At 37.4% G+C, this 25,502-nt stretch overlaps 1 protein-coding gene across 1 annotated transcript in view; it reads left to right on the forward strand.

Annotated features, from left to right (window-relative positions):
• LOC140237603 (uncharacterized) overlaps positions 1 to 25,502 on the forward strand; it is a 60,907-nt gene that overhangs the window by 13,755 nt on the left and 21,650 nt on the right. The window contains exons 2-4 of the mRNA XM_072317535.1: positions 19,721 to 19,753; positions 21,558 to 21,596; positions 22,827 to 22,882. Of these exons, the coding sequence (XP_072173636.1) occupies positions 19,721 to 19,753; positions 21,558 to 21,596; positions 22,827 to 22,882 (128 nt within the window). The remainder of the gene's footprint in view (positions 1 to 19,720; positions 19,754 to 21,557; positions 21,597 to 22,826; positions 22,883 to 25,502) is intronic.

Genomic DNA, 25,502 nt, shown 5'->3' on the forward strand with positions numbered 1-25,502 from the left:
TGAAAAAAGAAAAAAAAAAGGAAAAAATGTAACCGATATTTTTTCAAAGAAAGTACTTTCACTCTTATACCCTGTTTAACTAAGCCCCCCCCCCCCCCGAATATAATATTGCACGTTTCAGGTTCTATGCTGCTATGCTGCTAGAATTACTGAATGCTCGGATGCAATACAAGAGTGAGTATTTCTTATCAACCTCTTTGTGTATTTCCGGCGGGGAAAACAGTGTTGGGGCAGTTTGACGTAACACTGCTTTCATGTGGCTGTCCCTTGTCACAGCGACTACCGTTTATGCTCGACCTTTTCTCCCACTCCCACCATCCCCCTCTCCCCCTCCCTCCCCCCCCCCCCCCTCTCTCTCTCTCTCTTCCTCTCCTTTCCTGAATCCGATTTATTTTGGATTATACAAATTTGCCAAAGATGTCTGTTTACTTTTTCTTAAGTGTACATAGTAGGTTAATTGAAGAGCTCCGCTGTCACTAATGATATTAACATTTGGGGGGAAGAAGTAAGGTGGCGATAGTCACAATGTTGCCATTGATACATCGAGAGGCGGTAACTAAATATTGGGACAAGGCGAGGGGATGATGCTCCACGGAGGCAAGTGTCAGCGGTGGTATATTCCCCGGGAGCCAGGCGATGGATTTGATCGATGTATATAGGCGGCTTAGCGAATCGTGAGTGTGTGGTCGAGTGTAGCGAATCATAACACGCGGTAAGAGCTCGTAAAGGTGGTCGCACTTATGTCATAGCATATAATACAATCATATTTAATGAATGACGAAAATGGAGGTGAAACAATGACCATGCGAATGCGAATTTGTCGTTGTGACATCGTATGCCTATAGCACGAGACACGTGATTTGGGGTTTTAAAGGTATGATTGGAACCGTCATGAGGAAAGAAAGATTAAAAAAAAATGACAACGAAAATGTAACAGAAGACCTGTGATAAATGGATAAATGGATCACTCTAATGATGTCGGTCAATCACTATATATATATATATATATATATATATATATATATATATATATATATATATATATATATATACATATATATCTATATATATCTATATATATATTTGTCTTTAACCACTTGGCATCTTAAATTGGGTGTCTGCGTTGTATAATTGGGGCGTCGATATCTCTTGCTGAACTTATCTTTGGCTCTCTCCCGAAAGCTGATTGTGTTTGGTGCTTACTTGAAATAAACTCTAAGTGAAAGAAGTTCTTTAGTGTCTAAGAATGTGTAGCAATACAAAGTTCCAATTATAAATTCTTAGCACTCTTCCTAGACAGCACAAATGCAATGTACACAAAAATCAGTCCCGCCTCAATCATTTTATAACGAAGTTATATGATTGAGATCAATCGTTGATCCCGTCAACGTTGACGGGATCGTTTAAAGCTATAGCCACTGATTTCCTGATGCTATGAATCGTCATTGTATTATTTAAAAGAAATTGAGTATTATTGGTGTTGTTTTTAAGTACTCTACTAGTAGTATTATTCCTCATAAACTTGCATCTTTAAAAAAAGGATAAAAGTCTTCGCATAATATTTAATACATTACCTGTATTATTCCACACCAAGAATTAGTTGGCGGTATCAATAGTTATTGCCCTCATAATGGTCTTTTTATCTGCCTGAAAGAACTGTTCTGTATGTCTAGTTCAGGTTTTCGACTTATTACTCATTTCCTCTTGTGCACAGTTGCACTCCGCAGACGTGTAATAGAACCACTCACCGACCACTCTCAGCATAAGTGCATTTTTCAAGGAGCTCATAATTTGCCAATAATTTCATTCACCACATTTTCTGCTGTTTTATTCAGCTGCTCTAAATGGGATACGTCGGCCAGTTCTCCAGTTCCCCGGTTTTCCACGACGTGAATATAATATGATAATACAATTCGTGCTTCCCTTAAAAGGCTTAGATTTAGTTACAGTCGATGAATTTTTCATGTATAAAGGTACAACCTACGTTTCAACTTCAATCTTTTCCCCTCCTTTTTATCATGTTCCATGTGGAGGTGGAAACTAAAAGACACTAAGGAGGACTGCAATTTACACTATGCTACCCATTACCATGATGCGTTTCAGACATGAGCGTTTGGTGGGCATGTTCTGCTTTTTAGCAGCTACCAAACATACACAGTCATGTAAAGCAAAGAATTTCAGCAGTAGCCGTAACGTGTCGTATATATATATATATATATTTTTTTTTTTTTTTCTGGTTTGATATACTAAGATTGGAATTTCATCAATCTGGGAGAAAAAAAAAGAACGGTAAGGCTCTGTTTTGACAGGGCAATATACTTTCGACAAAGACAACGACGTTTTATACTTGCCGTTCTTCTTCAACATGAATCATACAACTTGGCAGTAGTTTGGCTCCCTTCCATGAGAAAACGATAGCTATCCAGAGTGGTAGTTCCATTGAATTTGGAATCATTTCAGAAATACAGGATTAGATTCGCTGAACTAATCTGCCATGACTGAGAGAAACGTCAATTCTATCCATGTCAGTAAAAGCAAGCTGTGATAAAAAATTCCTAGAAGCTATGAAATAACGGTTTTGTTTGTTTGTTTTTTTTTTTTTTAGTTTTAAGTACAGCACGACATAGTTAGGCATGTCAGTTAACATACCATCTACAATTACCCTCCATAATAGATATCATTTCAATTTGTTTGCCTGCAGAATGAGATTTATTCCAGTATGTTTTCGTCCTCAGGCGTTGCATTAAACCCCTGGGATCACTTTATCATTCTTATCTTGATTTCGGAGAGGAAGAATGATAATTCGCCATCATACCGTTGTGGTTAAAGTGAAAACCAACCTTGACAGCCATTGCTGAAGTCACGTCAATACGACAGAAATCCCAGTGCTTACATTTAAAATTATGACTTATGTCTGCTATCGAGAAACGCGGATAGCTAATACAGCAGGCTTAAGATTCCTCCGTACATGGTACGAACAGGCTTCACCCTTTATTTCACATCGAGAAACAGGTCAAATCAATTGATTTACCCATTGATTTGACAAACCTGGCATTCACGCGATGTAAAAGGTTCAGCTTTATACCGACAGTACGCCGACTTTGACAAAACCACATTCACTTGGTTATTCATGGATATAGAAATCGCTTTATCAATATTACGGAACAGTACCCCGCCAAATCAATATAGTCAGCCAAAGAGATAGAAAATAAGGAAAAGACAGTGAATAAAACAGAGAGGGAGAGAGAGAGGGGGGGAGGGAGGGGGTGGGAGAGAGGAAGGCACGGATATAGGGAATACAGGTTGACTGTCAACAACTTTGTCATGACAAAAAAAAAAAGTTTTGCTGAAATTTGACGTTGCCAATTCAATATAACATGAACAGCAGAAATGCTGCATGTATGGAAGTTCGACTCATTTCTGTTGACATCACTTCACAATTCTCAAAGCTTTAGAGATATTCAAAAAGAAATGTTCCTAAGGTACTTCACGTTTAGTTTATACCGTCACAGCATGTGTGATTGTGTGATACCATGGCACAACATTTTGTCGCCAGTCCTCTTTAGCAAACTGATCATCCGCTAATAACCAACTATCTACCTCAGATCGCTGCAAGTGATGCATGCATTAACCAAGCTTACTCTGCTTGTTGCTAGGAAACACATGTGTGTGTGTTTTTTACCACTTCTCATCACCGACTTCCATTTCAATGATAGCTTTCACTCATATGTGCATTATGTAAATGCCATGACGTGTTCTTTTGATCTATCTAAATAACTCCTTATACCGTGTGTTTTTTTTTTTGGCTTTTTTTTTTAGAGGATAATCTTTACCTCATTAAAGTAAAGTGTTAAAGTATTCGAGACGTCTATATCTACCTGTCTTACACATGGTTGTTTCTCGGTATTGTCCCAGTGTCATCACTGGTATATACCACTTGTCTCTGTTGTGTTCTGTAAACTGCCAGGTGTACAGCAGTAATCCGAATTTCTGAGATTTGCATGGGTAATATCTCCAACTCGCCCTGTCATCCCTTCCCGTAAGATCATCGCCTTTTTATCATTTATTCCCAGGCTCGAACGGCAAACATACAGCTTCTATCGTTGTTGTTTTGTGACAAACGTTCTCGAAATGTTTACCTGTATTCATTCATTCTCGGCTATAACATCTCAACAGTCTGGCAAACTTCTGTCGTGAATTGACCACGAGTGGCATAGAATTCTAGTCTTCAGTGAACCGAGAGTAATTTGAGATACATCCAATGAAATCGATGGCTCTGTTCAGCAGTGATTAGTGAGCCATTTCTATTCCATCTTTTGAGAGAACGAAAATTCGCTGACTTATAGATAACATTTTATCTATTTATTTGTTAATTTTTGTTGAGGGGGAGGGGGTTGCATTGAAGCCCATTTTCACAGCTTGGCCGCTAAAACTCGCTATGATATGAACAACTGCGTGTTGACATGAAGTCCCTCACATGATGGAGGTTTGATTTTTTCATACATGTAGATAAACTCTATTGGTGGTCAGTGTACTTGTCAAGATTCATGCTGCTAGTGACAGTACCTCGATACATGTACTACCTCTCTATCAGTGCACTCAAAATGTATTACATGCAGTGTATGTCATGTTCGTAAATCATATGAGTTTAAATAATAATTATGTGTTATTTAGTCACCATGGAAGGTAGTTACCCTGGTGTCTCCATAGGTTAAGAGTTGTTGTGTGTATGATTATCCCAAGTGTTTCTCTTGTCTTTTTCAAATTGTTGCCAATTGTGTGTAAATAATGTGATTTTGATTTGATTTAATAAAACATATAGATTAAAAAAAAGTCCCTCACATGATCGAAATGAAGCTTAGAATCGTTGTCTGTTCATTTAGTGCCTTTCAATCTAATGTCTTCCACTTTAGTTTAATCTATTTTTCTCATATTTCCCAAAATAAGTAATAGAACAAAGCTACTGTTGTAACAATGTAATGAACATGGTGATTACCACATTGGGTTAGAAGACACAGAATTGCATGATCATAATCATAAAACTTTAATTGAGTGGTACGAGGCATTTTAACCTGCACCTCTTTTTATGAGCAAAAGGCCTTTTATGTTCATACTTTCTAGCATTTAGGATTCTTTTCTCTCTCTGCTTATAATTTTGTGTTAATGTTTTTTTCTTGTATTGCACTTCATTCAAAAAGAAAAAAAAAAGTCCAAGAAAGATGCCTTTGTACCTTTCATTAAACATCATTTTCATTCAAAACATATTTTGGTTGTACAAAAAATCAAAACTCTCCGTGTGCCTGTGCTGTGTGCTGAGGTACATTTAAGGTTACTGAAATCTCTGGTGCAGTTCAAAGAAAAAAAAAAAAGGAATACCGCGGTAAAAACAAACGAATCGATTTGAATATGCATTATCGATTGGTTTCGGAAACATTATTCTACGCAGCGATAGGACCTTTTTCTTGTTATTACTAACAACTCACTGACCGGTTTGATTCATTGGCCAGTGCATGACGTCATCGTGTTAAAATGGACCCGAGCACTCGATCTCTTCAATGAAAGAGGCTGTCGTTATCGATAGCAGATCGATAGTCAGGATGAATTGGTTTGCAGATAGCGGAGTGCTGGAAGGAGCGGTTGGCCTTTCTGCGTCCGTTCACTCTCTACTATACGCATAGATAAACATGATTTATTCCTTGTTTTTTCCCCCTTGCCTTATTTATGGGGAATTGACAAAGTAAGCACTAGATGTGACGCTAATGTAATGATTAATCGTGCATTTTTAGGATGTCTTTCTGACATTCTTTTTATAGCCTTTTTTTTTTGTCTCATACGCCGCTCTCTCTCCCCCTCTCTCTCTCTCTCGCTGATGGCCCTCTTTGATACTGCAATTTATCTCTTTTTCTCTGCTCTTCCAAAAACTCTCATCTTTTCCTGTCCTCTCAACGCCCATCCTGTCTGTTCATGTTTTCTGTGCACATCTCTTTCTCTCTTCAAATACACACACACACACACACATATATATATATATATATATATATATATATATATATATATATATATATATATATGAAGAGCTTTCAACCGAAAGGCGCTAAATCCACTGAACAAGCTCTTCATATATATATATATATTACATCTCGGTCCTACATACATATTGTTTGGGTGGGTAAGACAAGAAAGAAACATGAACGTGTACACGTGTACACCTATGAGCGACCAACATAAGTTGGACGTCATAGAACTTCAATCAAACTGGACTGCAGCTTATTACATGCTCGCTGATTCTTCGGCATCCACGAGAGTTTACACCTATCAGCGGATTTGTGTGGCCAGTATATGGATGGTGAGACAGTTGAATTCATTCGCCCTTGGTCGTGAAGAGATTGTGTCAATGAGGGAATCGCTTTTGATGCCTCGGTAAACCAATCGGTGGTGGAAAGCAAACAGGGCGCACTCCAGGACGGACGGTCTCGTGCGTGAGGACCAGCGACGCGTTAGTGATTTTAATCGAATTCTTCCTGTTTGAGAGATATAATATATAAGACGATCAAATAACAAGGGTGTAATTTGAAGCCATGAGTCCGTTAACTCCTCCTTCGTCTAGCATGCTTTAAACACAGCTATTCTCATACGTCTTTTCATCTCCCTATATAAGATTACGATGATCTGCATGGACCTTAAGTAGTGTGGATCGCAAATTGTACATTCATAAAAAAATAGTATATTCACATGAATCATATATTCAGTGATTTTCTGATGCATACGAACATAATGACCGACGGATGTTACTTTAATGGACCTTGAACTTCAGTAAGATGGCACGTTTGCACGAAACAACAGTCATGAAGATGTCGGTGCCCATACTGTTTGAAACACAACAATCAAAATACGACTATTATCCCTGGGAATCATTTACGCATGTAGTCACAGAAATACAGCAGCACACTGTGTTAAAGGGATTGTATAGTTTTGGTTGAGGTGGGGCTTCCGGTTTCCAACTATTTTTGTGTGTGAGATAATGAGAAACCTCTTATGAAATATGAAAGAGCATTCAATTCTAGGAGGATCCAAAGTTTATTGATAAAGATTGGTTTTGAAATGGCTGAGATATACAAAAAAAAAAAGTTCCTAATAAAAGTTGTGACCCGCCTTTTATCAGGACCACTTTGTTTTACTTTGTATTTGAATACTTCAGCCACTTAAAAAAAATTTGAAAAATTGAATTCCTCTCAGAATTATGTGACTTTTAATATTTCATAAGTGATATCACATTTTCTCCGAAAAAGTTAAAAACTGAACCCCCATCTCAATCAGAACTATATAGATTTAGCTGTTGCCCTCAATCAAGCCTTAATGCACAGGTTGAAATATAGTCAAATGCTTCGACTGTGGTGTTCTAAAACATCTTAGAATACCTTGAAATTCACTTAAGATTCGGCTCTTAATTCATTCACGTATCAACGTTAGAACAGGGAGGTGGAAAAGGCCCCTCCCTGGTTAGAACATGCCGTATTATCAACACTGTATGCCGACGCCTCACTGTTCTAATAATTCTGATGATTCTTTTTCTAATAAGATTCAGGGAACATTGAGAAAGATAGACCAGTCAAAGGGCATATCGGAAATAAAGTTACTGAAGTACAGCATGATCGCGCCGTGGGAGAAGCTGTTTCATACGGCAGGCTTGAATAAAACATCTTGTGAACGTATCAATTATGTGGCTATCGATATATTCAGGGCTTATAAGGGAATAGACAAGATTGGTGTCCTTCTAGTAGTTGTTCCACTCCTCCCCTCTCGACTTTGTGGTATGTGCTTTGAGTACCCTTCTGATTTTCCAACGAGGCTTGTGAAACAGCAATGAAGCATAGTGTTAAATATTTAATTAAACATGATACTTAATTCATTGTGGAATATATAATGATTTCACACTTGTAATAACATTATTTATCCCTCTGCCTTGATAATTGAGATTCAACGGGGAAAGAATGGCGGTAATAATACGTCTATAAGGATTCAATGTTCTGGTTACTAAAGTCGTTGTTGTCTTTTTGCTTACTTGATTGAAAGGAGTATATTTATACTCTTAGGAAAAATCTGCTATCACATTGCGACGCATAGAGAAGAGTCTTGGAATGATTTGGTAAAAACATCTTCTCGGACATACTTCTTTGACTACAGCCTGACATAGTATGTGAAATAATATGATCCAGTCAGTTCTGAATGCCCTTCGCCGTCTTGTCAGAATGTCTTCTTCTGGGAGGAAGGGAGTACGGAAGTTTATTTATTTCATTTCTGCCTTTATCTATCTCTCTCTTTCTTATTTAATAAAAAATGTGCGTTCCTCACGAGGCGTCAAGTTGAATCATTTCTTGCCGGGATCGGCACTTTTCGAACAAAATTCTTCCGAGGTTGAATGAACTTCAAACTATTAGACTGGCTGGCCATTATATCTTCAGCTGTCTAGAAGCAATTTCCTCCACGGTCTGAACGGGGCCTTTTTAGCGCTCGAGTCACGAGCGGATAAATCGCATAGGAGCGTCGGGGGGTATGGCTTACCATGAAAATGAAAAATCTTCTTCATTACTTTTCCTACCCATCAATTCAGCAACACCAAATTAGAAAACTGTCGGGATGACCCACATAACATGGAATTCTTGGCATTGTGTGGGAATGTGAGAAATGGCTGCGTTCCCTTCTATGAACTCTCTTGAATAAAATCTTTATTTTCTCTTTCTATCTCTATCTCTCTTTCTCTCTCTCTCTCTCTCTGTCTCTCATTCCTTTCTTTATTACCTTGTTTCTCTTGGTGGCCTTCACAGATCGCAATTTTGCCGACATTTACTTCTGATTTAATTTCATGATGTAGGCATAATATGATTTGCGTGAGGGTCATTGCTTTCATCATGCCATTCGAAAAGGGAAGAAGTAGAATACAATCAGCTTCTAATGATTAAGAAGATTCAATATCTTTTAGAGTAGAAACAAACGAGTAAAAATGACTATAATATGAATACGTGAGGTTCGTTTTTTCCCACCAATTACAGAGTACTTTTCTAGTCCAATGCCATGCATTTAGTTACTATTGTCCTGTGTTTGTGGTTTGAGACAACGAAAAGATATCATATACACCGTTTACAATATTCTGACCTACTTCGGATAATCAAGATCTGACTACATAAGACGATTTTTTTTTTTTTTTTTGGGGGGGGGGGCCGTAATAGCTTTCGTGATCCCAAGCTATGAAACATTTTGTAAAAATAACACCCGATTAGCGCACTTTTTGATGCTAGTTTTATACGAGGGAAATGTAAAAGCATATAACTCCCATGTGTTGGGCGGGGGGGGGGGGGGGGGGACTTAGCTACCAAGGGACCATAGGTCTTTTACAGTAGCTTTATTTTTTTTTACGCCTTATCTTTCTAATACTTTGTTACATTGTATTATTTTTTTAACGTAACTAAAAAACATAATGTACACTTATATAAAATTTACTGATCCCATATTTTATATACATTTATATAATTTTGCATATTTGGTTCCATTTTTCTAATGAATTTTCTCACATTCTTAAAGAAAACATAAACCATCTCTCTACTATGTCTTACTGTCCTATATATATTCCTCCCCTCTTTTATCGTAATCCTGCACAATCTGACCTATCTATACTCTTGCATTTTCTTTCAATTCTCTTCCTCAAACGTTTCACGTGCCTATGTGTCGTCTGCTGTGTGGCAGTCTCATTTTCAATCAATAACGTAAGATTGCATTCAGAGTTATCCAAAGGGGAAACAAGACATGTAGGGCTTGTGGGCGTGGAAAGGCACTCATCCTTTAAGCGGGCTCACTGGTATAGTTATACGTCATCGGGAGAATATTTACACATCTCATAAGGCATTATCTACACAGCCAAAAATAGATGGAATCCATTACATTTCCGGAATAACGACATTAGCAGACTGGATTATATGTTTATCATTGCTTCTGACATTTCGACATAATTATGAGAAAAAGGAACACTGGGAAATGAGAATGCTGTTTTTGAGCAATACTTTATTTGCGTGTATCAATTTACGTTTGCACATTGTATGTATGGCTGGTGGGAGTTCTTATTTCGTTTGATATGACTCACATCATTCATCTTTCTACACCCTGCTGTTTCGCCAGCGCTGCAATGGAAGAAAGGGTTAGAAATGATTGAATTATAAAGCATTATCCTCCATGAATGTTAGGAATATGCTGCATTCTATATAACGCTCAGACGATTCATCAGTCTTGCCCATCAAGTGAAATACTTCAAACCATTAAGAAATCCATAATGAAGGCGATATCATCATGTTCACATAATGACTGATGAACGTTGGTTTCCCAGCTGTGATGCTTACATTTTAAAGGGATGGTATAGTTTCATATGAGACCTGGATTTAGGTTTTTAACATTTTTAGATGAGATAATGAGAAACCTCTTACGAAATGTGAAAGAGCGTGTTATTCCAAGAGGAATTCAATGTTTACTTGATGAAAATTGGTTTTGAAATGGCCGAGATATCAAAAACAAAGCGATACGAATAAAATGTGGGTGGATTGCTTTCTTTTATTTTGTGTTTGAATATCTCAGCCATTTCAAAACCGCTTTTCATAGAATAGACTGAATTCCTTTAAGAAGCATATGCTCTGTAACATTTTTATAAGCAATTTCGTAGTATCTCGCGAAAATTTAAGCTCAATCCGCATCTCCACCAAAACTTTGACATCCCTTTAATAGTTTTTAATAGTTTTTGTTTAAGTGATATGAATAATATCTTGTGATGCGTGAGAACAAAAGCAGAGATACGGATAACTGACAAGCTCCACGAGCGATCATCCAAAACTGGCATACCTTGATATATTCTATAAAATGTGAAAATGATGACATCCCATGCATGATATTACAATTACAATTACAATTACAATTACAAAATTACAACCTCCAATTATGTCATCATGATTCGTAAATCAGTTGAGTGACGCCAGGTAGTTGGTTTCATCACTACTTTCAATTCAATTTTTTTATTTCAAGAGGTGATGCATAATGCAAAGTATACAAGTAAAAAGTAAAGAAGTACAGTACACTATAAAGAATACTACTAAATAATATATGCGAATGAATATATAATCGCATAAAACAAATAATGCATACTTATGCAATACCAATTTTGATGTATATGTGAATGCTTGAAGTAAAGTCGAAGAGGACTCTCAAGAGTTTTCGAAACAAACGAAGCTATAACGGGAAAGGGCTCGAATATACAATTTAGAAGAAAGATATACGTTTCAGGGGTTGACTTGGCGTGTGTGTTACCACTGTACTTTGGACCGAAGACTTAATTGTGTCGTCTTCGATTAAACGTTTAACTTCATCCTCCCTTTCCGAGATCGATCCGTCGAGCAGATCGTACTTCCTGATAAGGGTAACCAACTTTAAAACTGGCGGCGATCTTCCAGTTGTCCCTCTCCTCACACACATTGAGTAAAATCAACACCGCTGCTGACTCTCCTTTTTCCTTGCACGGTAATTATCCCCTCTGCGCGGCAGGGATGTATGTCTCCCCGAGCTGGCTCCCGGATAGCTTTCCGTGCAGTCCGCACTTATTTTGCCTTCCTAGTGCGCTGGGCTATCCGGCACGTTTTGGAGATGTACGGCGAAGGAGGCGGGAAAATGTGTCGTTACACCGTAGTGAGGAATTTCTGATCATCTTCGGAAATGAAATGAGGCCCATGAATTAACCAATGAATAATTCTTAATCAACGGTCCATCGTTTTCGAGTAGTCCTTTCTTCCTCCTTTGTCTCTGCACCGAGAGGGTATAGTGTGTAAGAGCCAAAGTGATGTGGGATCATTCTTTAACTACGCGTGAACGGCGGCGCAAAGAAAGATGGGCAGAGCTGCTTATTAATATAAAAGTCATCTAATATGTGTTCTTTTAGTAGGAGAAAAATATTGTTCAACCAATTGTCATGCGATATGATTAAAATTTCTGCCACTTCGCCTGTCTTAAATGCCCCAGATAAGTAACAATTAATTTTTTTTTTTTTTTTTTTTTTAAGCTACAGTGGAAACGTGACTGGCACAACAAAGTGGCGTAGTTGTGCGACCTCGTCTTTTTAGTGGTTAAAAGACTGTGACGCCGCTTGATATTCTGCATTTTGAAGTAAATTCATATACTTTTTGGATACTTCTGTGAACGCCATTATTCCTAACAAAAAGGGCACATTATCGTGACAAATTACTCAGGGCAGAAGTGGTAGCTTTGGTTGGTGTTGTTGCTATTCTATAAAAGGAGAAAGTATTTGGTTCATATACCAAACACTGAGGATTCCCACGTATATTAAAGGGTATGGCTCGTAACTGATCAGTGGGAATGAGTGGGAATGCTGGGGGATGATTGTTCCCATTCCTGTGGGATTCATTTAAGAGTACACTACATCTATTGTTGTGTGAAAATTATTCGCTTCAGGGGGGCATTTCATGAAGGAACTTGTCGGATAAAATATCTGACAAGTCAATTATATCCGACAAGTTTTGAGAAATGCTTTAGTCTGATTGGCTGATTTCTCTGAACTTGTCGGATATAATTGACTTGTCGGACATTTTATCCGACAAGTTCCTTCATGAAATGCCCCCAGAACGGTCTCATATTCAAGTAATGTGCCGTTTGATGCCCCGTCACTGTACAGGCATGCCAGCCTGGAACCATTAAACTGCACATTACTTGAATGTGAGACCATTCTGAAGCAAATAATAGTTACTAGCCATCCTCTTTAACGTAGCAGTCACGTGACAGGCTCAGTCAGTCTGCCGTCTATACGAGGGCGTCAGTTATAGACGTCTTCCGGTATCCAATAGGTGTTACAGTCTTAAAACATGTTTGATGTTATCTCTGAATTTTAGTAATTATTTGATTCGTCTTTAACGATTTCCCTCAAAACAGCTAATTATGAATTCTTGGAAATGCAACAAGAAAGAATTTCGAATTGCTAATTTTGTTTTCCGATACCAAGCCAATTTAAGATATGCACATATCGAGGTTCTCTGTAGCTGTTTTAGTTGATATTGACTATAGGTTGTGATGAAAATCAACTGTGTCAATTTTGTAGATGCCTTTGCTCTGAAATGAGTGCGAACATTCGATTTCCTGCCAAAATTGCTCTTTATATTGACCATCTTTATGGATGGAATGCATAATTATTAACTTTGCGAAACGTTTTCTCCTGACTTGTCTTCCCCGCAAACCCAAGTTCCCTTCATGGTTCCTAGACGAGCGCACCCCCCCCCCCACAAAAAAAAAGCCAAAAAACCCCAACAAACAAACAAACAAACAAACAAACAAAACAACAAATTGAGGTGTCTAATGACAAGTTTCCTTTTATGGTTCCCTTATTAAGAAGAGCGTGAAAGCAAATTGAGGTGTCTAAAATGACGGTAGCCGGTCATGTGGTTGACGATCGAAGATTTCACGGTCAGGACACTCTATATTTGTATTTTCCTTCGTGTTTTTTTTTTCTGACCAAAAGAGGTCAAACTGAATGTGAAGCCTCTGTCTCTGTCAGTTGTGTCATATCCGTTATTTTTATTCAAGAAATAATTGATGCCGATATTTGTGGGGCCCATTTTCTCTTCGATTATTTCGTCACGACTGTTACCAGCTATGGTTTGGTCCCTATACTTTAGGTCCCCGGTGTCTTTTGGCCCTAATCACACTTATCATTAAATGCACGAAAGCTTTAGCAGAGTGCTGTGGAATGTCCAGAGTGAGTTTCCTTTATAGCTCGATTGCTGCTTGAAAGTCCACTTGAAGGATATTTAACCCATCAGTCCTCGCTAAAGTGTTCAGTGTGTTGTTATAATTCACATCAGTCTCTTCCTTTCTTGCTCTCGTATTTCATTTTTTATTTCATTTATTCATTTTCGTTATTTTTTCACAAATAATATAAGACTATAGTATACAGTGTACAAAACACCCCGTGCAGTAAAACAAACAAGAATAAATATCTATATATCTTTTATATATCGATATATAACATGAAGACACAATAGATAATTTGTGAAGCCAAGATACATGATATTCAGTTTTCTAAATGTTGAAACGGAATATCAAAAAATAGTATTTATTCTCTGTCTTTAAATGTCTGCCTGTATATAAATATATTACATCTCCAACTTGATATTCGATTTGAACTTCTTTCAGTCTATTCCATTCTCTTTCTGGCTTGTCACTCTCTCGTATCATTATTCTATTCCTTTATTTACGGCAGAATGCCATAATTCACAATGTTCCAAATAAATTATTGACATCGTACCAACAGCGTTCCAATAAATCTGACATAACCACATGTGTCTCGAATTCATCTTTGCCACTTTTCATACAAACCTTCTTGTCATGTCCACAGGGAATCGAGCGTGTTGTGTTTTCTGTTTCTTTGAAGCACTTCACAATCATGATAAATGGTATCTATGCCATTCATTCTCGCCACGTGGTTCCATTTGGAAATCGATCGGCATACACAAGCACTCTGATCATGCTTGCCTTTATTCGTAATGCAAGCAAATTGCTATTTATTGGCAAGGGGACGGAATATTGCAGGGGGTGAGGAAATTTCAACACATTTGGGAAGATGATACGAGGAACTGACACATTTTCATGCTCATTTCAAACATGGCTTCCAAATAAATGACCTTTTATGATTCTGCTCTGATAGATACAGGTAGATTGCTCGATCACGAATCAGACATTACCTGCTTTTATTTTCTTCTTTCCTTAGCCAGAGGATTTATGCTGAGCTTGTAGAATAATGGTATTCAATTTTGTATCATGGTCTAGAAGAATTGCTTCGTGGGGGATTTTTTCATCAAAATCAATTTTGATGCTTCCTAATTTCATTATTCTCGTGTATAGATATTTTACTTAGGAGAAGAGGTAATTGAATATTACATAAGTTGACCTTTTTATAATCAATGTCAAAAAAAAAGGTGTGCACCTTAATTTTCTTGCAGTTATATTCGAAGGCATTGATATTTACATTCATATGTACATTGTATGAAAGTCTGTATGTGAGTATATCTAAGTGATTGTGTGTGTGTAATGAAGCAGATATTGATTAATTTGATCCAGATAGTTTTTTTTTTCTCTAAGAGTTATGCAGAATTTAATATAATTTTGGTATATAGAGTTTGCTCTGCAAAAAAAAAAAAAAAAAAAAATATGTAAAAAAAGTAAGTAAAAAAGTTTTTGTGTAATGAGGCAGATATCGATTGGCTTGATTAAGTTGAGCAAGATAGCTTTTTCTGAGAGTCATGCACAACTTTATGTCATTTCTTATACATGGTATGATTTGCCCAATAAACAACAAAAAATAAAATGTATTGTGCTATATGTTGAAAAAAATACGATTTAGCAGCACAAGACAGAAGAATACAGCCGCTTATTTTTGTTCATATTAATTTCATTGTTAACATGGACCTGATATCGAATGAAATTCAAATGTAGAATATCATAAAACAAAAATGTGTGTTTGTGTGTGTGTATGTAGTACTATGAATATGACAGACCTCGTGGATTTTTCGATGTCATGCTTACGTCACAGTTTTCTGGTGGTATTCAGTCGGTCCATGATGAGGAGAGCGATTTCCAGCGGGGGTGACTGACTCTTTGGGCAAAGATTCGAGTTACACACCAGTCCATTCCCTGAAGCTTTTCAAACTCTCCCCTCTCGCCCTCCCTGTACACTTCCACGTATCAGGTTATCCTCCTCTTATTTCGTAACTCCTGCTATATGTTTTCTCATCTTTTTCTTCTCGGTTCTTTCTCTTACTCGGTCTTGGCTCATCCCCTTCACCATGCTCACAGAATCCTGAGCGAACAAGTTATATTTTTCTTCTTCTTCTTCTTCTTCTTCTTCTTTTTCTTCCTGTTTACTCACCGGATATTCGTTTGAGATAATTATTTTTAGTTTGCCTTGCAAAGTGAATGAATTCAGACTTCTGACATTTGACACAACATTGAAAATTCACTTTTCGATTCTCTGAGAATGACCAAAAACGAATTGAATTCAAAATTTTGGTCAGCTAATGTCGCAAAGGTTAAAACAAACACACCTCAATGTTAAACAACAGGTTTAAAGGTTAAACCAAGTCAAGTTTGATACAAATTTTCACCCCCCCCCCCCCAAAAAAAAATAATAATAATAAATAAATAAATAAAAAAAAATGTTGTTTTGCGCGTTACAACATAATATGATAATGAATGTTATAACCTGTAAATGTAATCAATTTTGTTTGTTTTACTTACGGCAGTGAAAATAAACAGGGAGAAGTATACTGGTTATATCTGTCACGTGAACTTTGCCCCCAAACCAGAAATGAACGAACAGACGGGAAATTACTAATTCGGATTAATCATATTTTCGGTAGTATGCAGTCCTCTAAAGAATTTGAAATGCGACAGCTCATTTTCCTTTAAAAGAATTACTTTTTTCACTTTCCTTGTAGCATCAATAGGAAATTGCTATTTTCTACAGCATGATGAACTAGTTGTTTTGTAACAAAGGAAAGACAGAAAGGAACTATAAGGTGTAGAACACCTGAAGCATTACAACCCGGTGGAAAACGTGTCATAATCACACGAAAACAACAGCAACCAAAACTGTAGCTATTAGCGTAGAACTTTGTCGCGTTTCTGGCCGGAGACAATAAAGTGATTTTGGTTCTGCTTCAATTAGTTCTTATGCCTCAAAAAGTGCAATCTGGGAGGTGAAAAGGGTGAATTGACACTTCATCTCATCTCCCTTTAGAAGTACTGCGTCACAGGAAAGTGAGATGTAGTTCGCCTTTCTCCTTTCACCTGGTACAAGGCAGTGTCATTACTAGTTACTTTTTAATGGTTTTGTTTTAGTTTTCTTTTCTTGTGGAGCGTGGGGTTTACTTGCTGTGTCTGCGATGACCAGTATACTCTCTCTCTCTCGCTCTCTCTCTCTCTGTCCATTACTTTATCGGTTTACCTTTTATCTCTCTATCTCTCTCTCTCTTTGTCTATCTATCTCTCTTTATCTCTATCTATCTATCTATCTATCTATCTATCTATCTATCTATCTTTATCTCTATCTATCTATCTATCTATCTATCTATCTATCTATCTATCTATCTATGTATCTATCTGTCACATTCCAGATTATCTTGTAACTCTATCTATCTGTCCATCAATCACTTTTACTTTGTCACACAGTGAACCATTAGCGACCTTTTGCGCTCAGTATTCAGTGCGTAACCATCCAGCTCCCTCCCTCCCCCTCTATTTCCCCCTCCCATCAATTCTCTGACTTTCTATCCCAGCATGACGGCATCTTGAACTTCTTGGAACTTTAGGTTTCAATTAGCTGTTGCAGTGACGATATTGGGTTCCTGATAGAGTAGTTTATCGAAAGTAGAACCGGTGAAGTGGGAAACATCAGCGGTGTGGCTGGGTCTCAACGTGCATATTAAGACATTGCCGTCATGGTTGTTTGAATGAGAGTTAGATGTGTGAGTGGCTGTATCATAATGGGAAGGATCATAGAACACCCACCTACGAAAGCAAGAATTGTAATAGATGTAGATATTAACGGGAAGACTTCCTGAGCGTTGCAGTAAACAAAAAAGACAAAGAGACTATAATACTATAAATGAGCAGTTACATCCGTATGGAGATGCATTATAGTTTTAGATGGATCCCGTTTACTCCAGATGAAATGTCACCTACAACAAAACGGTAGAAGACAACATTAGAACTAGGAGATGACACCTGTCATGCATTGGCCTATCACACATATCGTGCCGATGAGTTTACGAAATAGTGACAACCAAAAAGAAAGGTCTTAAAGGGCATATCGCATGTGAAACAATCGTTTCAGAAAGGATGTGACCAGGCAAAGAGGAAGAGACTACATCCAAGACTTGAGAAAAAAAAAACTAACAGGGATTGTGCCGCAGCGAGGATAATTAAGAATCAATAGTACAACCTTTGGTGAATGAAGATGCTTGCTGTGGTGCACTTACGTCAGTATGACAAACTGATTCTTGGTTGCATCTTGGAAGACCTTGATACCCAGTGATTTCTTCTTCCATTTTTGTCTTTCATGCGATTGTATGCCACCTTTCTAGTGGGACATGTTTCGAGGTGAACGCATTCACATTTCCGCACGGGATTAATTTGCACGTAGCGTCTCTCCACAATGTGTGAACGTCTTTGCAAATCACACGTATTTTTGTTTTGTTTAGCTTAATTTTTCATTTTCTTTCTTCTCTTTCTTTTTGCTTATTAATGGTTTTTACTATCAGTAAGATTTCATGGACAGTACACTTTCAGAAAGAGGTCATCATAATTTTTTTTTTCGTGTAAATTCCTGCGGGGCATTTCATGAACCGTTTTCTGAGATTTTTTTTCTTCTGACAAACTGTTATAAGCTACTGAAATTCTTGCATCTGATTAGCTGAGAACATATTAGTCAGAAAAAAGGAGATATCCGACAAAACGCTTCATGAAATGTCCCCCCCCCCCATCATACTTGAAAGATAATGGCGATGGAGGTAGCAAGGACCCTAACGCTTGTGAAAGAATGGGTATTTAGAATGTTGATCAATAACACAGCATTGAGTGACACCAGAAGCCTTCGTTCTGAATCCTAAGATGAATTTAAGCACTTATAGATGGGTGTACTCTTCTGCCTCTTCTAGACAAGATGTCGATGTACACAATATAATATAATCTAATATGATGTAATATAATATGATATAATATAATATAACATAATATAATATAATATGATATAATATAATATAATATAATGTAATATAATATAATATAACATAATATGATAATAATGATATACGTCTATCAAAAGACGAATTTTACATGAGAAATCATACAAAATAAATGACATTATTTATCCACTCTTTCTTTGTGAAGAGGAAACTGAACAAAACAAAACTTTCATTTAGTCCAGTGAAGACCCGATAAAGTCTTGAAAAGAGGAAAAAATGAGGGAAAAATCTCTATATGATGATTTCTTCTACACATGGCCATCATTGCAGTTGGAAATGCCAACAGAGCAGTAAAGAGAGCTAGGACATTTGGACTTTAATTTATTGCCCTATTTCTTGAGTAATTTTCAGTTATTCAAGCTGTAATAGACAGTCTGTGATAGCTACGACTTCTTCGCTTGCAGTGACTCTCATTCTAGTCAAACATATCTACCTTTAATCTAAGATAAACACAAAGATACAGAGCGCATTAACCTATTTGTTCCTTGAAATATCTTGATGAGTTGAGTTTAAAAGAAACAAAGAAGAACAAAGAAATGAAACACCTAATATATGTATATGTGTATAATAATATTCTATGTTCATACGTATTACCAATCATGACAGTATCATCTTGTTATGCGAAGTCACGAGTAAAATTAATGTTTAAGGGAATGAAAAGGGCAGGCACACTATATCTGAGCAACCACTTGGATGAACTTAATTGTGTCGATGTTTTAAGCAATTCTGATTAAACAAGTCTCCCGATGTTTTGTGTGTAAGTCTGTTACCTGATTGCAAATGCACCTTTTTGTGTTGTTTTTTAACGTCTTTGTCTGTTTGTTTGTAAACATGCATCTTTAAAGTTACCCTTTTTATTGTCTTGTTTTCTTCTTTTTTTTCAGTGTCGGCCGGATGCAATTGTGGAAATAACAAAGGTGAGTGGGCTCTTTCTATCCATCTTATTCTCTTTGTGTTTTTGTAATTATCAAGAGCATACATGTACATATTATAAATATGCTCCTGATAATTACAAAAACACAAAGAGAATATTTGTATATATGTGACATTGTAACTGCTTTAGTAGAAGTTAAAAGTGCACTTACGTCTGAGGCTACATATCAGGTAGGTTCATCTCACCCGGAAATGGATGGAATGATATTGACGGCTTGCTGGAAAGAACACAGTGTGTTCACAATGTGTTCACATAGTCACTATGTGAAAACGCTCGAATAAAACAGTGTGAAGATGATTTCGCACTGTGGTGTGGTTTTTTCACACAGTGTTCACATAGTTATATTCTTTTTCACATTGTGAATTGATGAGTCACAATGTGTTCCACAAGATCAAAATGTTCGAAATTAACAGTGGGAAGAAATTACACGCTGGGTTTTACACAGTGTTTCACAATGTGGAACACTGTGTTCTTTCCAGCAGGGTGGATGTTACTGTGAAGGTAAAATACTATAGATAAGCCAGCTGAGATAACGCCTCAAAAACATGGCGCCCGCTTTCTGAAGGATGAATCACATCTCCAAAGAATTTTTCATCATCATTTTTGACTCTATAAGTCCAGATTGTGAATATAATCTATCTTTAACAGCTAATAATGGAATACACATCCTCCCGGAATTTGTAATCTACAACAAATCACTTTTCCTAGTTCCTCCTACCAATACCCGATCTAACGGTTCAAGATCTTTGCAATCAGCATCCCCTCAGGTAATCTACCTGAATGCATAAAACAAACTGATCCAACAGAAAAATTCAAATACACTTTAAAAAAAATAATTTGTTCATTCAATAGTATCATGGTTTAGCATAATGCAGGTGTTAATCGTTATTTATGTCTGAACATTCTGAAACTGTACCTTCTTCTTTCTTCTTTCTCTTCTTCTTAGCGATTTAAATAGAGAAATTTTATGAAATTCAGGCCTATACAACTATCATGAATTATTATTATCATATCAATAATTCTCACGCATATGTGTATTGTTGTTATTAGTTAAAAAGTACATCTCGTCAACATTCATTTAAACATGTTTCGATGGTTATTCCATGCAAGGGTTTACGTTTTATGTTTCTATGCTTCCTCCTCTCCAATTTAAGGGGAATGAAGCAGGCAGGGATTGACATACCGTAAAGACTGCTTTAAAAATGTATTGTTTTTTACAGCGGTATGTGCATGGTTGTGGGATTTTCAGTGTGCGTGCACTAATTGCTGAGTATGACTATGACGAATGAGTGGGCGAAGAGATAGGTCGGAATTTTGCCCTAAGACTATGCCACATTTAATTTTATCATCGGTCAAAGTGAGCAACCCAGAAGGCGTTAAAATTTTGAAAAATTTAGGGGTAATTGAAATAGAAAAACATAATACATTATCATTAGTATACATTACGTGTTGCAGTTGATTAAAGTTGTTAATGTTGTTGTTGTTTTTTGAAACATTTGTTAAACACTTTAACAGCGTCAAATCACAATATAATTTGTGCTGGGCCAACAAAGTAATGTCAATTAAGGCCGGAGGTGATCACTTATTTTGATATTAGTAGTTAAGAAAATTATAATGCCACATGAGAAATAAAAGAATTCTGATCTTTGTGATTCAGCTGTGTAATACTGTGAATTTATTTGACATACCCTACGGGAACATGTGCTCGTCTTCATTATGGTTTATATATGTATGTATGTATGTATGTATGTATGTATTTTCCATAAATGTTTCTGCTTCTTTTATAGACTGTTGGATACGATGTGCCAGGATTCATCAATCAGGCAGTGAGTATCGTGAATGGTGTAACTAACATCATCTCTCTACATGCATTGACGGGGTCATCCCACAAGACCGACACCCACGGGTCATACAGCCCACGAGGTCCATGAGTCATACAGCTCACGAGTCATACAGCCCACGAGTTCGACACTAGCCAAATAAAGCCCATGAGTTCGACACTGTAGATAAAAACAGCCCACGAGTTCGACAGATACAACACGGGGCTTAATGTGTCGGTCTCGTGGGCCTTGTTAGCTTAGCGTCGAACTCATGGGCTGTGTGACTCGTGGGCTGTATGACTCGTGGGTGTCGGTCTCGTGACGTGCACCCGCATTAACTTGGCGAAAAACAAATACTATTATTCAATGCGCTTGAATACCTTCAAGGAAAACCCACACTTTAAGTGCAAACAATAATTATGATTACTTGAATTGACAAACAAATCATTGTGCAGTAGGCCTAAATAAAATTATGGCAACAACAATTCACCTTTGAGAAAACAGCAGAATCAGAATGGGAAGGTGTAAGTTTGGATTACCAACAGTTATCTGGTATTTACTGAACCGGAATTAAGAGAATATCCAAAGAGAAGTATTTCATGTGTTTTTTGAATTTACTGACTTATAAAACTTCATGACTGTAATGGAACATGTGAATTATAAATTTCAACAATCCATCTGGGTAAAGTATTTACTGAGCCCAAAATGAGAGAACCCCCCCCCCCCCGACCACCACACACACACACACACACACACAAAATGATGTGGCTTGGAATATGGTGATTATAAAACTTCATATCATTTTTTCGTGAATGATATTTTAACGAATCTCCGTGTTGAATTCTGTCTTATTCTTGGATTTACGTGATAGTAATGAATGAAAGAATGTAGGTATAATGTAGCTATGATACGTACAACTATGTAGGCCTTTAATGTATAATAGGTGTATGTTGGCGTGTCAATTTTCCATCAGTTACTAATAAATTTCCTTAAAAATGTCAGAACATCAATTTACTGAGAAAAAAAAAATGATTCACAAACACGTTTACAGATGTCGACACAACTCTGTAATATTAACGCTATAGGGTCATGTTACTGATTCCTACGACATTATTTCAATAATTATACTCACGCATTTTATAGCGATACGTACAAAGTACAGTTACCTAAATGAATGCAAAAACATTCGTGTGTTTTACGTAATTATGTTTTATGATTCTTACTTGTTACCTATAGAGAGAGCCATGGACATCTCAGTGAGTGGAGCTGACTCGCTCAAAGATATACTGCAGGTGAGTATTTTCTCTTCCACATTACATTATGACGGTGTCAGGTAGAAACGTCAGAGGTAAAAATGTTATACCCCAGTCACACTATAAATTCGGAATCAGCACGAATCAAGCAGAACCAGCTAGAATTAAGGATTTTCAAAATTCGCGCCACATTCGGGAGAAAAATTCAAATTCTAACAGCTTGGTACAGAATGCTGTTCGAATACCTGGAATACACTTCGAAACCTTCTCGAATCATTCTTGCACATTCCGCATGAATTAGCATTCGAATGCTGCTCGAATGTAATTGGAACGCTGTAGGAATATTCAGAATGCTGTTTGAATGCGGTCAGAATTTTTAGAAAACACTTCGAATGCCGCACGAGCGCAGTTCGATTGCTGCCCGAAGTCTGATGGTCGGAAAGCACCTCGAGTGCAGTACAAACTCATTTCGAATGCGGTCAGAAGGTTCCCGGAATGGCTACCAAATATACTTTGAATGTTCACGAATTCAACAGAATGCAGCCCGAAAAATTAGAATACATTTAGAATGTACTTAGAATGCAACACGAAGGTCACGTGTGTGTCAAGAATGCCGCCGGAATGGTCTCCGATAGCGTATAAAAAGGTGATTTTCACCAGTCTCAACCCGATCATCCTTGGACCATGTTGCTTTGCTACAGATTGCTGTCCTCCAGCAAGACCTCCTTGAAGGAGAGTGTCTAGGGCAATTACCTCCTGGGCAAGTACCCCAGACCCTTCCCGTGACCCTAACCCTACTCCCAATCCTGAACCTACTCCTAACCCTAACCCAAACTCTAAACCTAACCCTAACCCTAACTCTAATCTTTACTCTAACCTTTTCACTAACCAGTATTTAACTGGGGGTAATTGTATGAGCATTTGAGCATTTGAGCATTTGAGATATTTTGGCAGAATTTGAGGTGCAACACCGTTCCGATTCTACCTCAAATGAGGTCAGATTGTTTCAAATGCTGTTAGAAAGCCGTAGGAATATTTAGAATGCAATCAGAGTCCAATTAGAATACCCTTCGAATGCAGATCAATATTTCTCCACTTCGAATGTTCCTCGAATGTTTTAAGCATGGGTAAAAATTCGGGCTGGCCACAAGAATGGGCCCGAATGTTTGGAACGCACTCAGAATGTCGTCAGAATTTTTAGAATGCACTTCGAATATGCAGGAATGCAGGAAGAATTTTCATTCCAACGGCATTCCGGCTCATTCCGGCGCTAGTGTGACGGGGGTATTAGGAGTGAAAATGTCAGAGAAAAATGTCAGGGGTGAAAAAGTCAGGTTATAAAAATGTCAGTTAATTGCCAGTCGTAAAATGTCAGAGGTAAGAATGTCAGGAGTACAAAATAATGTCAGAGACAAAAAAAAAAAAATCCAAAAAAAAAAATCAGCAGTATAGATGGCAGAAGAAAGAGTGTCAGTGGGGGAAAAAAATGTCACTGGTCAGAATGTCACAGGTCACGATTTCAAGGGTAAAAGTTTAACCTTGACCTACCCCTAATATCTTTACCCCTGACATTTTTATCCCGAATCATCTTCATTCATATTCATTTAGTATACATTAAGCTATCCATATGGCTATTATCTCTGTTTTACAGGCGGCGTCATCAGGTTCGTTTTGCTACATTTGGTGACAATATGAAAATAAGGAATTACATTTGGGGACGAGGCTGGGTTCTATACGTAGACCTCCGCTCTCATGTATTTTAGGTTCTTTTAAACATATAATTCTTTTTTTTTTGGGACATTGTTTGTTTGTTTTTTTTTCCTCCAGGGCATAAGAGTCTACAAACAAAAGTGACGCTGTCATTTAACTTTCACGAATTAGGAGACTTTCGAATTTCATGATGTCATTTTGAGATTAATGCTAGTCAATAGTAACTTTGTAAAATAATATCACAGTTGTGTAGGTGGGAAAGAGGGTTGTCCCAGCTGATTCTTTTTTTAATGTGATGCAGATCCAAACGTGGGATGTGGCGTGAGACACAATATCTACACCTACCATGTTCAACGTCGCAACATATCGGAAACAGCGCTCGCCCGGGGGGGGGGGGGGGGGGTGGGGTTCCATTTTTGTAAATGACTCTTACAATGATATTGAAAAATAATTTTCCGATTTCAAGTAACATAAAATACCAGCTCTGTTCTCCCAAATTTTGGGTTATGACGTGTTCTAGCCAGTTTCAGGGTTTATGTCCAAGGGGGGGGGGGGGTGGGCAAAAGAGGGCTATATGATTTAAGCCGCAATGTAATTTACAATGTCCAGAGATTGGTACTTTACATCACGTGTACGAACCATACATTTCCACAGTGCACATAGTGTACATGTTCATCAGTGCATGCGTGCGTGAGTATCCCTTTGAGAGGGAATATAGGCTGTTGGGACGGTTAACACAGAATGAAAAATCACTTCATTGATATTTTATGCAGCTTGTATCTTCTGCATGAACAAAGTGATAGGTAGAGATGGGCTAGGGAGGGTTAAAGGATTGTGCAGAAAAGCATCAATGATTTTTTTTTCTTCAGTTTTTTCGTCTGCTCGATTTAGACAAAAATAAATGAAGAGTGAATCATATTGAACTGTAATTGATATTAATTTTCTTTTT

The sequence above is a fragment of the Diadema setosum genome, chromosome 14, assembly GCF_964275005.1.
Source record: "Diadema setosum chromosome 14, eeDiaSeto1, whole genome shotgun sequence".
Lineage (NCBI taxonomy): Eukaryota > Metazoa > Echinodermata > Echinoidea > Diadematoida > Diadematidae > Diadema > Diadema setosum.